Source organism: Melopsittacus undulatus, chromosome 4, assembly GCF_012275295.1.
Source record: "Melopsittacus undulatus isolate bMelUnd1 chromosome 4, bMelUnd1.mat.Z, whole genome shotgun sequence".
Taxonomy (NCBI): Eukaryota; Metazoa; Chordata; class Aves; order Psittaciformes; family Psittaculidae; genus Melopsittacus; species Melopsittacus undulatus.
Window position 1 is genome coordinate 70,497,012 of NC_047530.1, and position 16,736 is coordinate 70,513,747.

General features: G+C 37.7%; 1 protein-coding gene across 2 annotated transcripts in view; it reads right to left on the minus strand.

Annotated features, from left to right (window-relative positions):
- The window catches only part of PRKG1 (protein kinase cGMP-dependent 1), a 479,219-nt gene that overhangs the window by 74,079 nt on the left and 388,404 nt on the right, over positions 1 to 16,736 (minus strand). For both annotated transcript variants that reach the window (XM_013130233.3, XM_005153712.4), the window contains exon 8: positions 4,344 to 4,409. In XM_013130233.3, coding sequence (XP_012985687.1) covers positions 4,344 to 4,409 — 66 coding nt within the window. The remainder of the gene's footprint in view (positions 1 to 4,343; positions 4,410 to 16,736) is intronic.

Below are 16,736 nucleotides of genomic sequence, written 5' to 3' on the forward strand. Positions count from 1 at the left end.
AGTAACTATGGTACTTATTGAGACATTTGCCATCCAATGATGTCTCAGCTGGTATCTTCAATGCTTCAGTTGGTGTCTGTCATGCTTCAGTTCTTTGTCCGTCCACTTCTTTGTATCTTCCAAATCTGAAGTCCAGAATCATTTCCAGTTGCAACTCAAACTGTCATTTTTTCTCCTCCATGAACAGTAGCTTATAATATACTGTCCTTATACAGCTTCCAGGTCAAGGATCACATGCACTGAGCTTCAGTAACTTCCATTCCTGAATAAATACATTTCCCTTGTTGCTATTGACCTTAAAAGAACAAACCAAACCTTTCCTAAGTTTTCTGACTGCCCTTCTCTGGACCCACTCCAACAGGGCCATAAACCTCCTGTGCTGAGTACTCCAGCTCTGGACATAAGACTCCAGGTGGCAGTCTGATGACAGTAGAGTAGAGGGGCAGAATCACCTCCCTCGACCTGGTGGCCATGCTTCTTTTGGTGCAGCCCAGGAAACAACTGGCTTTCTGGGATGCAAGTGCACATTGTTGGCTCATGTCAAACTTTTCATTCACCAGTATCTTCAAGGCTGCTCTCTATCCCTTCATTTCCCAGCTTTTCTTGATAGCAGGGGGATGCTCAGACCGAGGTGTGGAATCTTATGCTTGGCTTTGCTGACACTCATGAGGTTCACATGACACAAAGCTTGTCCAGGTCCCTCTGAATGACATCCTGTCCCTCAGGTGTGTTACCTGCAACACTCAGCTTGGTGTCAACTGCAAATTCACTGAGGGTGCACTTGATTTCACTGTCTATATCCCACTATACCAATGTATATTAATACTGGTCCCAGTACAGACTCCTGAGGGACCCTGCTCATCAGTGATCTCCATCCAGACATTGAGTCATTGACCACCACTCTCTGGATGTGACCATCCAGGCAATTTCTTAGCCACCAAACAGTCTGTCCATCAAATCTACCTCTCTACAAATATGAGAAAACGATGTTCAACTTGCATATTGTTCATAAGCCATATTTATTCATTCACATGGGAGAAAAATGCAACAAAATCTGACATTAAGCCTTAGCAAATTTAGCTGAAATTTATCCTACAGCTTGGTTGGAGCCAGATGATCGACTTCATCTCACCTTCTGTGTGGTAAAAAACCAGGTGTTAAGGACCAAATCCCACTGAAATTCATTATTCTGGTAAAGGAAAGCAGTTTAAAGAATAATTGCAAGATGGAAAGAATGTTAATCTTGTCCTTTCTGACAAATATTTTCAGGACAAGGACAAGTGGTAGAAAAATGGCTCAAAGTCCATGGGAGACATCAAAAGCTTGCTACACTGCAAGTCTTTTTCTTCGTTATATCATGGCTCTGCTAGTGTCTACACAGGAAAGGCTGCACAAAATTCATTGCTGCAAAGCATGTCTACATAGATTTACAAGAAACAGGTATACTACTATTTTTCTTATTTTTCTGCCTGTAATGGCCTTCTTATTTTACAAGGAAATCAAAAAGCAAGGCAACATCAACATCATGACAGTTTGGTAATGAAAGATCCATCACTTACTACTGTTTGGCTTTCCTCATGGTATTTTCACCTCCTACTGCTTCACCCCTGTAGCATTGTAATACATGTTTTTTGAACTTCGGGTATGATTTTAGACAAATCATTTCATCTTTTCATGTTTAAGCAATGTCCCATCTCAAATCCAGCTTTTCCAGAGCTTGCCTGATGGCCTGGCTCATCCCTATCAGGAAAGTTTCCTCTATTATTACACTCAAAACCTTCAGCAAATTGTTCAACCCTACAATTGTTCATATGATCAAATCCAGAGGCCAGTTTTCTATCTCTCTTAGAAATAATTTGCTGCGATACCAAAGTGTGACTCTTACAGTTCAGGTGTTAACTAGATGGGAGTACGGCAGCTGTATTAGCAGTGTGGTTTTCAGGTGTTCTGTGGAACAATTTTTTGATGCCTTGGGAATACTCTTACATTGATGCCAGAAGAGTTACCCTGATAACAAGATAATGCCAACAGGTAATATTAAGCTCTACTGTCAGACTAAAATTCTCCAGTTCATCAGAGAAATGGATTGACCATAAAGGAAAAAATATTTTCCTATAACTTGTTCTTTGAAATGGCAACATCAGTTTTCCTGAAATGTTTTTGATCAAGACAAACAGTGAGCATAAATATGTCTGCATCAGTAGGTACATCTGATTAAGAGCTTCTCTTGTAATAAAAACATTAGGCAACCTTAATGACATGCATCACTCCTCCTGTGCAGAACTCCTATAAGTAAAGCTGACTTCCAATTTCCTATGCCACTTTGCATGCAACTTAGCATGACTTTTACCACGACCACCATAAGAAAACAAATGTTGTAATATTCTGTGTATCTGGATCTAAAGAAATGCTTTATTTTCTCATTAACAGAATAGCATATTTATAGTATTCCAAATTTACACAAGTCTTAGTAAATTTTCTTCATATTAAAATTAGCTTCTACAGTTATTCACATGCCTATAAAATAATATCCTAAGAGAAAAGATATGACAAGAAAGTCAGAACCAGTCAGGACACAGAACAACCTTTCTTGAACTACAGAGTGTTACAAATAGCATTACTTTTCTTGCACTATAAATAGGATTCTTATAAATAGTGTTTCTCCTCTACTAATTGAAGCATCACTAGAATCTCTGGTACAGACTAACTATATCTTCATCAGTTTAAATTTGACTTGCAATTCCCTACTATTTCAAGGGCATTATATACCGAAAACCAGGCACAAGCAAAGAAACAGTCTGTAAAATGATCAGGAATGACTGACTCTGCAATTACTAGTTAATTGCTTAGAGTGCAAGACCAAAATAGCTCTTAAAGTGTTCAGGAAAAAAAAAGCATAAATTACTTGTTGCTTTGTATTTACTTGAATTAATGCTTGCTAAATTATCTAATTATGTTAATTCTTCTTCTCTTTGCCTCACAGATTGATAAGGGATAGTATGACTTTAATCTACCAGGCTACCTTGCTTGTCTATGTGAAGGAAAACCACTCAGCTGCCTGCGCTGAAATTCACCATCTGTTTTCAATGGACAGACCATATTTTTTTTTAATTTATCATAAACAAACATAACAGGAGACCTCAGATTTTTTAAGTGTTATTCTCCAGTTCAACCATTACAAAAGACTAGATTTCTGGAAATGCAGGACTGTAAGATAACTATATACAAAGCACTTGCATCTTAGCAGGATTGAGTGTATGTAGATCATGCCTACAAGATACTTAAGCACAGAATCATATATCCCATCATTATAGAAGGGTTTAATAGGTAACTCCTAACCCAGCATGTGACCTTTGACACTGCCATGTGTCAGGGAGGAGTTCAAGGACAGAGAAACCATTTCTGATATTTGCCTTCGTACTATCCTACACCTCTCTGAAAGTTCCTAGTCTAGAGTAGGTCCTATGCATTTAAAAAAACCCCAGTGGATTTCCTTTCCTTTTGAACACCTGAACACTCTGTGAGTGATCCCCATGTGAAGAGAAACCTCCTTTTTAGTTTTCATCTCCCTCCTGCAGGTTTCTTTGGGTTCTTGTACCAGTGGAAGCAAAGGAAACTTAATCCCTATTCAATCTACCTGCCTCTCTTGGTTTCACAGATCTATACTGCATTCTCTTGGATGGATTCCTGGGGAAGATTTGTTTGCACCTTTTGACAGTCTGTGTCAGAGCTTCACTGCCTCATGACTAGAAAACCACCCCAAGAGTTCTGTTGAATTTTCACTGTAATGCTATTTTTGTTTTAATCCCATTCCCAACAACTGTAGAGAACAGTTAAATTGCAGCACTGTTTTCTAGAGATCCCACACATTTCTTTTCTAGATTAATCCCCTCAAATTACTTTAAATTCTCTATACATTATTTTACTCTCCTGATCTCTTCTATCTCCTTTGAGCCACACAGGCTTTTCATCCCAACACAGACCAGAATAACATCTTCCTCTAACATTTGCCAGAAGCTTGATGACTTTCATGACATTTTGAAGACCAAAACTGTAATATGTGTTCAAGCACAATGCCTGGATCCATTTCCACAGTAATGCTATCTCCCCATTTATTTCCATTTCGTCTTTCTGCACTTCATAACTGCTTGCATTTGTCACTACTGAGTTTTATCTTCTTGATTTAGGAGGACTTTTCCTCTACTTCATCAAGGACACATATATACTGTGACTGCATGACTCAAAATTAAATGGAGAAAATGATCAAAGGCTCTACTTAAAAATTGTGAAAGGTGAGAACTGAAGATATTCCCCACCCCAAAGCACGAAAATTATGTACTTACTCTCTGTCTATGACCAGACAAGTTACTGCTTCAGCTGCAATGACATTGGCTGTTCTGACATCCTCCCTGAAAGGAAAAATACATTTCTTATATGAGCTGTATTATTTTCATGACAATCTTTATTTTTCCAAACATATTGCATTATTAAAGCACTTCAGGAATAAATCTCTTGGTTCCAAAGCTTTTCCCCTGTATTGATTTGACGTTCATCATCCATAAAGACTTCAAAATGCAAAAGCTAAAAACCATGCATGAGCAGAAAAAAAGAAACAGGTTCTCCTTGTAAATAAGACATCCATCTATGCATCAGTCCATGCTTGTTGTCTGTTTTAGTCAAAGCCTCATTTCTTACCATGCACATTTGCGCACAGAAACAGTTTTATCAAAATATGGGCTATATGCATAGATTTATTTACGAACATTTAGTCTTCTGCTTATGTCCTTCTCTCCAAAACCCCACATAATAGCTCAGTGCTGGAACATGAAGCATCTAATTAAAAAGGATGTCAGCTCTGCTACTCAGAGTAGGTACAATGTATAGGACTTGCATTTGCTATATGAACATGGGGGAGGCTGGAACTGTGCCTGTGAAAGGGGCCTGATTAGTAAACAACTTTTGAAAGGTCTCAACATTAAAACGCTGTGCTGGTTATTTTCACCAGCTTTCCAAAAATTAAAAATATTGCAGTTAAATTTGTTTCTTTACCTTCATCATCAAATGCTTTGTATTCCCCCTCTTCCTGACCCACCGAGAATTTAGCTGTGACCAGCGCAAGCTCTAAATGTGAAGTTAATTCATTTTAATCAGACTGATTCAGTGTTTCATCAGCATTTAAGAGATGCCATTACATTATCTGCACTGGCCAAACCAATGTACGTGATTCAGAGTTGCTGTTTTACTCAAATTCCCTCCAAACCTTTCCATGTATGAAACTTAAGTGGATTACAGGCAAAAGAGACCCACCTCTTTTAAGCACACCCAATTAATTTAGGCTGGAAAACCACTGTACATTATCACCAAAGCAGAAAATGAGATTTAAAAATACTGTTAGAAATAGAATTTCCCCTGTTTAAAGACTGCAGATATTAAAGTAGTCATATAGAAAAAAAAAGGGGTAGTACATGTGCACTCATACAGGAATATGCACTCTCCCCTTAAGGTAGTCATTAATTGACTTCCATAAATTATTGACTTTAATTATTTTTGAGCTATCTTTACTTTAATATCCTTATAGCAAAGCAAGCAGAAATACAAATGAATAGTATTCAAGCCTACATTTAAATGATGCCTTCCAGTCTATTTTCAATTAAAATAAGTGTGCATTAGTACTAATTTATCCATAGTGATAAACAAAATTATGGTAATTTAAAGCAAGTAGAAAGAAGTAGTTAAGTAGCAGAAAACAATTATATCTACTAACTTCTAAAACTTTGTTAAATATAGAGAGGGTAAGGAATGACAATATCTAATATCCTATTATGCTGCTGTAGTGAACTTCTGCCAGTATATTAATACACTAAAATGAGTATGCAAACTTTTGCTTGTTCTATAATTCCAGATAAAACTTAACACATTTATTCCATTATCTTAGGTACCTTTCTGTCACAAAAAGCCAGTTTCTAACTTTACAGTTGCAGATGATAGACTTGATTACAGCTAGTATATTATAGTTATATGATTACAGACAGGTAAAATACAGCTATTGGTTGCTTCAGTTCAAACATTTTAAATAAACGTTAATATTAGGGATTAAAATGAACAAGTAGCTGTTAAGGTTTCCACTGCCTTGTACTTAATACATACTTTGAATCAGCATGAAATGAATGTAGAATGAAGGCACTTTCCCAAAAGGCATTTCACTTCACACAAACACCCAAACCAGAGGAATAGCAGGGTTTTTGTAATGAAGAAAGTCACGCGATTCTGAGGTTTCCTTATGTTATAAATAACTGATAAAACAGGGAAAAATAACCCACATTTAAAAAAAAATGAATTATTAAATGGCTCACATATGAAGTGTTAAGGAAAGAAATCCCTATGTTTGGGGATCTCCAAAGCCATCCTGAACATCCTTGCCAACAAACACCACTCTTTCCACTTATGTAGGAGCCTCATTCCACAAATACTGAATGAAGAGACCAATGGGTGAAAACAGCTTTATGTTTTCACAATTGAAATTGGTTGTAGTGGGTTTAAGAACCTCAGATGCTCTTGTGTTAGTGGATGTACACCAATCAGGGTGCAAGCAGGATTAAAAATCTCATAAAATTTCTAAAAACAGAAGGGAAAAATCCCAATGTATTTTCAGCTCTATATAAATGTTAAACCTTTATGTGCATCAGATGTGAAATACAATACACACTCAGACTTCCAAACACTGCCAACACATCACATAAGCATAAAAATGACAAACATACCTAGGGCCATGCCACTGATCTACAAATTAACCTCAGACACCTTCAAGCAAAACAAATTGTCAGTCCATGTTCTGAAAGGTAATATTTCAACAGGAATCCACCAGCTACAGCATTTAGCATTAAGCGTAACAAGTGATTATTATAAGTTTGAAAGTGCACAGCATTAAATTCAAAAGTAACTATGCAAAGTGCATGAAATTAAATGCAACAAATAATTACTAGGAATGCATGGCATTAAATGCAAAAGTAATCATTGGAAGCAAATGGCATGAAATGCAAAAGTAATTATTAGAAATGGACACCATCAAATGCCGCAAGTAAATATGTGAAAGCCTTGCTTGCAAGCACTGACTCGGACACTTTCTGGACTTCATCGCAGGAGTACTCATCGCTGCTCTCCGAGAAACAGCACTCTTCATCAGAGGAATTGCCTTCACTCTCTGAAAACTCCATCACTACTGTCTGCCTCCACCATTTCCCCATGGGAAAATGCCTGCTTCCTTCCAACTGCTACTATATTTTGTCCTTCAGGCGAGCTGAGGTTATTTTACAGCCCCTTCAGCTTCAAACTTCGTGACTTGGCGAAAGGTCACAGCTGCTGCGGGGGCTTTCTAGGATGCATCATCGGGAAATACAAGCAGAGGGTATTTTGGAACCACAAATTGATATGCAGCTGCACACAAGTGGGCACAACTCCTGCCCTGAGCGCACGCCAAAAACTGTGACAGGAGACCTTGTACTTCTGTGCTTCAACTCCTTAATCCACATCAGAATTAGATGGCAACATTCCTAAAGCTCTACCAAAGCGTGTTATCACCTCACTGTAAACATGAGTACCTTATTTAGGAGATAAAATGCAGACATTTTTTTTCTTCCTATAATCTGTAGACCAGTTCACCACTTACAACTCAGGAAGTTTCAATAATTTTGCTTCTGATAAGCTGCCAGCAACTTACTTCAAGCACAATAAATGTTTAACCATTTCCAGGAACTTTTCTGATAAAAATATACTGATGACACGATTTACAAAGCTGTGCTGGAAAATGTGAATATGAAAGATATAAGACAGCTTTAATCAGAGATAAGGTCATATGTTAGCCTCTGGTCCCTGATTTTACATTAGGCTGTAAAAATAAGTCTTAGATTTAAAAATCTTTGAGATGATGACTATCTTTTTGCTTTTTTACCCTCCTTCATAGCTTAACTCATCAAAGTCCTGCTCCAACACTGCCTCTCATAGCTCCTACCACACAGAGTCCCTTAAAGATGCCTATATAATTTGTCAAATAAATACAAACTACATATGGATGAGGTAATTTAACAATATACCATTATATTTGCTTGAAGACTTGCATCAGGGACACAACTGGTCCAGCCTCGGAATAATTTCTCTCAGGATTTTGGGATTGTTCTCTCCAGATGAAGCCTCCCAGCACAAAATATTATTTATGATGCCACTGGAGTACCCTGCTGCTGGAAGTATCATATTTACAGCCAAGCCTTTTCTGCTCACCTCCTAGTGGGCATTTTGTCAGTCAAAATTGATTGCAAGCTAAAATACAGTAGAGACCTCTTTTTAGGTCTATAGGTAGGCAAACACTAGCTTAGAGCTAGGGCTGTTTTTTCAGAAGACTGCCAGATTTGGGTACCACTCCTCAGAATAAATAGATAATTTTTATCTCCCATGATAAAAAGTCATGGTATAATCAGGAATACCCAAGAAAATCATACGGGGAAGTACAGATGCTAGGTTTTGAGCTACTACTACATTCAAGTTAATAACTGCTTTTTCCCTTCTTTTTCCCCCCTTTGCTTATTTCTGACATCCCTTGTTCTTAATACTTCAAATCAACCTTATTAAAAGATTCTGTACAAGGTCAAGTGTACAGTGCTGGAAAGTGGTAAAATGCATTAAAGAACTTGAATATCAGCAAATTAGGAACCTCCAAATAGTCTTCCTACAGTAAGTTTTTAAAACCCACCAGGGAAGTCCTACTTTTTTTTTTTCTTCCATATTTTCTTTGAAAACCCTCATTAACACTATTCTCAAGTTTAAATGATCTAAATACTCATTCCCAGAAGTCCCATGAGACTTGAGCTTTCTCCCATAGGCCTCTCCCAGGAAGCAGCAGCTTCTGCAGAGGAACCAGCAAGGATCAGACACTGACCCATCTACACTTGGTGACTGGCTGAGGTCCTTCAGTTACTTGGACAAAGAAAAATAGGCTACAGTCATAATTTTTAGAGAAAGAAAGAAAAAAAAATGAACAATCCTAAATGTCAAATTTGGGATACTGCTGCAGCCAATAGCCCTTTGAGAGTCTACAGGCCCATTTAGATAGGATGCCCATCCCTCTTCCCAAGAAACACAGTTTGATCAAGACAAGTGTCACCTGTAGGAAGTTCTATCTGAAACATTAGGACAATCCCTGTAAATGATGTGATAACCTAACACACATGGAATTTTAAGGTACTTTCAATTGGTAGTATTGGTGCCACTCTACACCCTCTTTCCTACTTTTTCTCAGTCACCATCACTGAAGTCAAGTCAATGCGGACCTACAGAATGGTGATAAAGTCCATCATGATTGATGGTGCAAGCCATGGATTGTACCAGTTAACCTAAATCTATTGACTGATTTCCATAGGGTAAAAAGACCCCTTGTACACTGGTGTTTGGCTTAGCAATGTTTCAGCTTTCTGACAACCCAATATCCATTCGCAATTGGTTTTGATTATAAAAATACATTACTGGAATTAGTAAATACAGTCTGGTCTTCTAAAATAAAATTTTAATGTGAATCTAATAAAACATACAACTTAAAAAAGCTGTACTTGAAAAGAGTCATGCTGTACAATAAAAGCTGTGAAAATCCCCACAGGCATTAAAATCACACCTCTGTAAAGGGAATGAAATAAGGTAGGAAAGAGAAACTGCTTTAAGGTACCCCAGTTTGAAAGCATGTATCAAAATACGCACACTATCACCTGCACTTCCCTGCAGTTTAGGCTATATAGCTACTGGGAAAAGGAAACATTTCTTATAAAAATAATTACAGTTCATTCAGAGAAAATGGTTTAAAAATCCTATTTTACAGTTTTTTGATTCAACATAAGCAAACCATAGGGTTCAAATAGGGTAGAAAATGTACTGACCCCTTTTAATAATTTATGTCTTGTGAACATATCATTAGCACTTACTGTTGTAATAACAGTAATAACACATGTTATGTTATGTTATATTTATGTTATGTAATAAAACATTTATGCTGCCAGTGGCTCCATCTGAAAGTTTTAAGTCCTGGCAAGGACTGCACAACAGGATTTATGAAAAAAACCAGCCCTTTCTAATAACTTATTTTAATATTTAAGAAGTTAAGGACTTCTTAAAGATGGTGAAAATGTCCTGATCCTGTTGTTAAAAAAGTTCTGCTCCATCCTTACTGTAGTGACTCTTTTAAAGATAAATGGAACTCCTGACACCTGCTGCTAAGATTATGAGAAGTTTTAACTCAAAATTCTCCCATGAAGTCCCGATGTGCTGGGATCATTTCAGGATGCTGTGTGAAGTATAACAATTATTTTCTGCTTCATGTTAATGACAGATGTTATTTCATGGAAGGGTGGAGGGAACTGGAGCCTCCAGGGCCCATGAAACCTGGAGGGCTTCCATTTCCTTTCAGTTTCACAAATATGAAAAATGAAGTCAATTTTACATAAAATGCAATTTATTTTGGTACTAATGCAAACGCCCTAATTTAAAATAAATATATATAATTTTTTGCAGTCATCATATGCAGAAACAGATGCTATCACACATATTGCACTGGACTGTGAGTGCTCCTTTGTCTGCCTAGCCTTGAACATGCCATTTCATATCTGATTCTTATATTCCTATATAAGTATACACTTCTGTATGCAGGAACATTTCTTGTATTTCACTATATTGCTATATTTCTGATATATGTCTGATTCCTACATTACAATGAGAAACCTGCTTTTTCTCACTGTGTGTTCTCCTGGGTCTACAGACAGAAGAAACAACATGAGATGACTACAGTTATTTTTATTGGAGTAGAGATCTGAGATAGTGATGCTGCTGAATTAACAGGTGTTACATCAAAAATACTGAAAACAATAAATGCAATGTAAATAACGTTTGCCAAAAAATAGCATCAATTAAATCAGAAACACTATCACAAGCTCTACCACATATGACAATATCAGACCCATTCCCACCACCTGAAAGCAAATGGGGAGATACAGAGGGTATTGATAACACAGAGATCTCTTGTTGCATATTTAAAAGTTGGTGTAAAATCAGGCCCTGCTCTCCACCTCCACATTTATATACATAATCATAAGCTGCCAGCAATTCAGGAAACCTAGGGGGGTCATGTCACCTGCAAACTATTCTGAGAAGTGTACATGCCCCTCCTGATCTGAAAGAAGAGAAAAAAGGTCTTGCTGTCACTTGATTACCATGAAGCTGGCGAAATCTGATGATACCTGCTCTTTTGACAGTCAGCACAGGATTTTCCCCTTGCTGGGAGGCATAATCAGGTTCTTCTGCTAACTCCTGGCTGAAACGTAATTGTGGCTGCAGCAATATGAAAGGGTTATGAACCACACAGGTAACAGCATTAAAGACTTTCTGTTTATTCTCATTGTATTTAATCTGTAACTGATAATTGCAAACTACTCAGAAAAAAACCCTATAGCCTCTGCCACAACTAATTTAACACGCAAGCATTCTGAGTGGTTTCTAACTTGCCATTATTTATGAAAACAGCCAGATTAAAATCAAATCCAACAGTGATCTGAGAGTTAAAGTAATATGATACACCTATTATACAAGAATGATACCAATACCGTTCTTACACAACAGCATTCTAAACCACATGCAAAAGGTCACAGTTAGATCTTAGAAGCAATAAACGTATACAACAATACGTGCAAACCTATTTTACAGGTGAGTAAACAAACGCAAAAGGAGCTTGAGCAAGGTGCATTAGATTGTACAGGCAGCAATTAGCCTCAGCACTACCAGAACTGGCAGCTGGCTTCTCTTCAAGAATTAATGAGACCCATCCACTTGGCCTAATGTCTTTACTGTGTTGGAGTGCTCAAAAAGCCACATGCATGTGATTGCTGCAGAGCTAGGGATCAGGTTATCACTTAACTGTGCCACTCAGATACCATGCCAGTCTTACTAGCAGTAACCAATATATTTATATTCCAAATCCTACATTAACACAGAGAATCTTTGGCCAGATTAGTGGAAACAACTGCGTCCAAAGTAGCTGCTTATAGGTTGAGTTCTGCACATAGCCAGATTCTTTTTTCTCCCTTCAGGTATTTCTATGACTGTTATGTTCTTTTTCTTTCTTGGCTTTGTGCATAAGAGTACTGGAACAAATACCCTTTGTCATGCTGAAGTGATAAGCAATGTATTTGTCTATTGAAACCATATCTCATCGCAAGAATGTCTGGCCTAAGTGCAAATGACAAAAGGCTTTTTTCAGTTAACATTTTTTAGACTTTATTGTGAATTCATGTTTGGGTTGTTTTTTTTTAAGAATAACTATATTTTAAACAATGCTCTTGTTAAATTCCTAAGCACTGCAAAGAGTAGAAGGGGAGTTGCAATGAGATTATGGCTTCTCCTTAATAGATGTCAGCAGCAGGATCTAGGCACTACGCCATGGGAAATATGTTTTCAATAACACTTGTTAGCTAACACTTCCAGCCTCCACCACCAAGCTTCCTGGGTACCAAATTCCTACTCCCATACATTACAGGTAAGTTCAATCCCATGTAATGCATGTGGTGTGCATCATACTCTTATCTACCTCTTCCCATGGCCAACGCTTTGACTGTGTCATTGGATCTGAATGCCTCAACCCTGGTGACCATGCCCATCTTAATTTCCTCCCCATGTCACTGACTCCAACAGTTGTCACTTATATCAAGGACTGCATTTTATACTCATAAAATAAGGGGGTTGTCATTACCTAGAGTGTGCCAACAGGCTTTAATTACCCTGAGCAGCCTCACTGGGACCTTCACCCAGCACTTTCTGCCAATAGTCCAGGAGCCCCATTTCATCTCCATGTGGTGCCACTTACAGCTTTGTCTGCTGTGGTTCCCTTGTCCAAAACTAGTGTTCTCCTTGCACAGACACAACGTGTAGTGTTTTCCTTCAAGCCTTTGCAACAAATTTGGAGGGAAAGGGTAACTAAAGATTATATAAAATCACATTTTCCAGCTGGTAGCCAATATATGGCCCCACTGTTCCTGACGTCTCTTGCTCTTCCCACTTATGATGGCACTCATGACTTGAAGATTCATGTGCCCAGTTTCAGAAACTAGATTGACCTGAGCTTGAGGATGGAGATAATCAGGTCCCTGTAAGTCTGAATCTACTTTCTTGTAAAAGAATTGTTTACTTTTTGTAATAATTTCTATGCCATCACCTTCATCTTGGCCTACAGTTACAGCATGGCCAGTTGTAACAACCACCTCTCCTCCAGTTCCTACTCTTCCTTTAGTAAAAAAGTAAAATAAAATCAATGTTTTATTTGATAAAACCAAATAAAAATCTCATAGCTACTAGGCATGGTCTCACTTAATTCACAAATGAAAAAAAACAAACACTGGTTTTGCTTGTAGGAGCAGAATGAACCAGAGAAGCACCAGAGGTCTCTTCTGATCCAAGTAGCTCTATGATGAGGACAAGATATACAGTATTTTGGAAAGCATCAATTTAGGTATTATTCAAAACATCTGGTTTACAGGTTTTAAAGACAAAATTAAATAAACTAAATTAGAAAAGACAAATTTACACGTACCAAAATAACCAGTAATACCTTACTGAAAACAGAGCTTAACTTGAAAAAAACCCTAACCTTCTACCAGTAAGGATTATTGGTCTTAAAACAATACGCCATACACATAGGGCACAACACATCCCTACTACAGAGTTTTGCAAATCTCATTTTCAAGAATGTATTTCCTTAATAAAGACAAATAAAAGCAAGGAATCAGAGCAAGTGCCTAAGATCCATTTCACCCCCCCATGAGTCTTCTCTATGCACCTGCTGCAGAAAAGCATCACAATGAACTCTGATAAACATATCCTTATAAGAGGGGATAATTCCTTTTATGTATAATCTGAGAATACTGCAACTGTTAGAAGTATGTTATGCTGATAAAAATGACTTCTTGTTTTTTATTAAAAATACTTTTTAAGTTTTACAACTGACATGTCTAAGAGAATTACAAACCCTGCCTGTGAGCAGCTCTTCTCTGTTGCTGTGAGAATCCTACCCGAGGAATAGAACTGACATGGAAAGAAATTAATTAGTTTCAGGCACCAGTGGGGGTAACACATCTCTGACCTACAGGAAATTATGCTGCTGGGAGTGTTAAGAGAGCAATTAGGATTGTCACCTAGCATATTCCCAGGAGAAAACTGACAGACCCTTATTCCTGCCCTCATCTCCTACCGACATCGGCATGTTGATGAATATTGTTACTGCTTTGAACAACCCCAACAAGAGGTATCTTATTGTTGGCCTCAAAAGCATGATGTTATATCAGCTCTTTTGTACTGCAGAATGGCCAGTCTTCTTCTGGGGGGACATATACCACCCTGACACATTGGATTTTATTGCTTTGAGGAATAGTTTTATATGATTTTATATGAGTTTTATATCATTTTATATGAGTGAGATTTTTATGACACACAGAGATAAACACATTAATATCAAGGTGGAAGATTCAGCGGCCAGCACTGGGAAATGCACAACAGAAACTAAGCAATTATTATAGCCATAATTAAAAGCCATTATGACTCTTCAAGAAAATTTCTCCTTTTTTTATAATTTATATCAGCCAAGAAGATATTTAAGAACAAATTGTGCTGAATCCCAGTATCATGTTTGAATACAAGGCCATTTAACATGGGAAACAGCAGGACGACTTGCATCAGAAATTACAGCAGGTGCAGATTTATCCTCTCCCCTTTTCTCACACATTCAGTTTGCATGGCAGGGCTGCAGCCCTTCTCCAGCTTCTGAACCACCTAGTCCATGTACAATTTACTGGGCCATTACCAGCTCATCTAGAACAAAACTCTCTGTACATCACAGTTCCATGCAACAGTCCTAGCACATTAAAAGGTTCTAAATAAATCAGTTAAGACGATACTCTTTTGGTGAGACAGACATGCCCCTCTAAGTAGTGTATTTCTAACTAAAAACTGAATTTCAAATTATAGATGGACCTGAAATCAAACCATAAATTCTAACACTTTGAGAAAAGACTGACTTGCCCCCAAGGAGGCAACCAATGTGAGTCCAAGCCCCTCAGCTGGTGGGGTGAAGTGCCTCCCTGGGTTTGCACTAAACCACTTCAAGTGTCAAAATAGGTGATCTCTTACTGAATTTTGACAAGGGATTAAAAGGTTTTTAAATAATGCTGGGTTGAAGGAGAAGTATGAGTCAAAGCTTAAATAAAATGGTCAAAAACACTGAAGCAGACTGGCTTCCAACCACTTTTAATTGAGGTAACATTGAACTGCATTTTCCCTAAATATATACAAAGGAAACCATATCCAGTGCTAGAAAGGGAGAAAGCTTAGGTAGGATTAGAATTTGGACATAAATCCCACTAAAATACCACTAAAATTTACAGTACCTAAAACAAAGCACTGGGTTTTGCTTATGGTTTGTTGTCACATCAAGTTGCTTAAAAGCCACTGCATTTGTAATGCCATCTACAGAACAAAAATAAAAGAAACCTCTTTATATCACTTAAACAGTAAGAGAAAGATTACCTGGGCTTTCTTCACTACAATCATTATTCAGCTCAAATGCTAGCAAACCACAGCAGAATTTTAAATGTAATGTACTTGTAATTTATGGGTATCACTTCCCATAACTCACATACACTTTACAAAATGATTATGACATGGATTACTTTGTAGCATTTTAGTGTATTATGGCCTATGTCATCTTCTATAACCACAAAATACAAACCCTGCACTAGTGATCAAGAATGGGGTATCACCTTTTTGTTTTTTTTTAATCTACCTACAATTTTCATCTTACCTGCAGTTATCAGAGCAGTGACAAGCCCAGAAATCTTAACATAGAATCACAGAATCAACTGGATTGGAAAAGACCTTTAAGATCATCAAGTCCAACCTTTATGTCAGAATTGCCAAGACCACCACTAAACCATGTCACCAAGGGCCTCATAGACATGGTTTTTGAACAGTTCCAGGGATGGTGTTTCCACCACTGCCCTGGGCAGCCTGTTCCAATGCCCAACTACCTTTTCATCGAAGAATTGTTTCCTAATATCCAATTTAAACCTCCCCTGGTGCAGCTTGAGGCCATTACCTCTTGTCCTATCACCTATTACTTGGGAAAAGAGACTGACCCACATGTCACTATGACCTCCTTTCATGTAGCTGTAGAGAGCAATAAGGTCCCCCCCAAGCCTTCTCTTACCCAGATTAAATGACCCCAGTTCCCTCAGCCATTCCTCGTAAGAGTTGTGCTCCAGGCCCTTCACAAGCTCTACAGAAATAAGGTCTATGCCTGAATGATAGAGATGGCTTTTGAATAAAGCAGTCTAAGTAGTCTGTGAAAGTAATCTGGAAATCAAGAATTAAATTTCTACATTTTCTTGTATTAATATTCACAATATGGATCTTTCTTGCTTGGCAGTAATAGTACCTCCAGGTGTTCTTGGGATGTCAATGTCTCTATGGGAAGGCAATTTATGCTCAATTAAAGATGTGAAATTCTGGTGTATTTGTGACATAGCAAAGTTTATATATAAATGAGTGTCTTCCCCACGTACTAAAATTTCACAGGCATATTTCAGGGAAGGATTCACAGTAGCCTAATGTAGGCAAAATAAAGGCATCCCTAAGCCAACTTTTTTTTTTTTGATTCAAAGTAA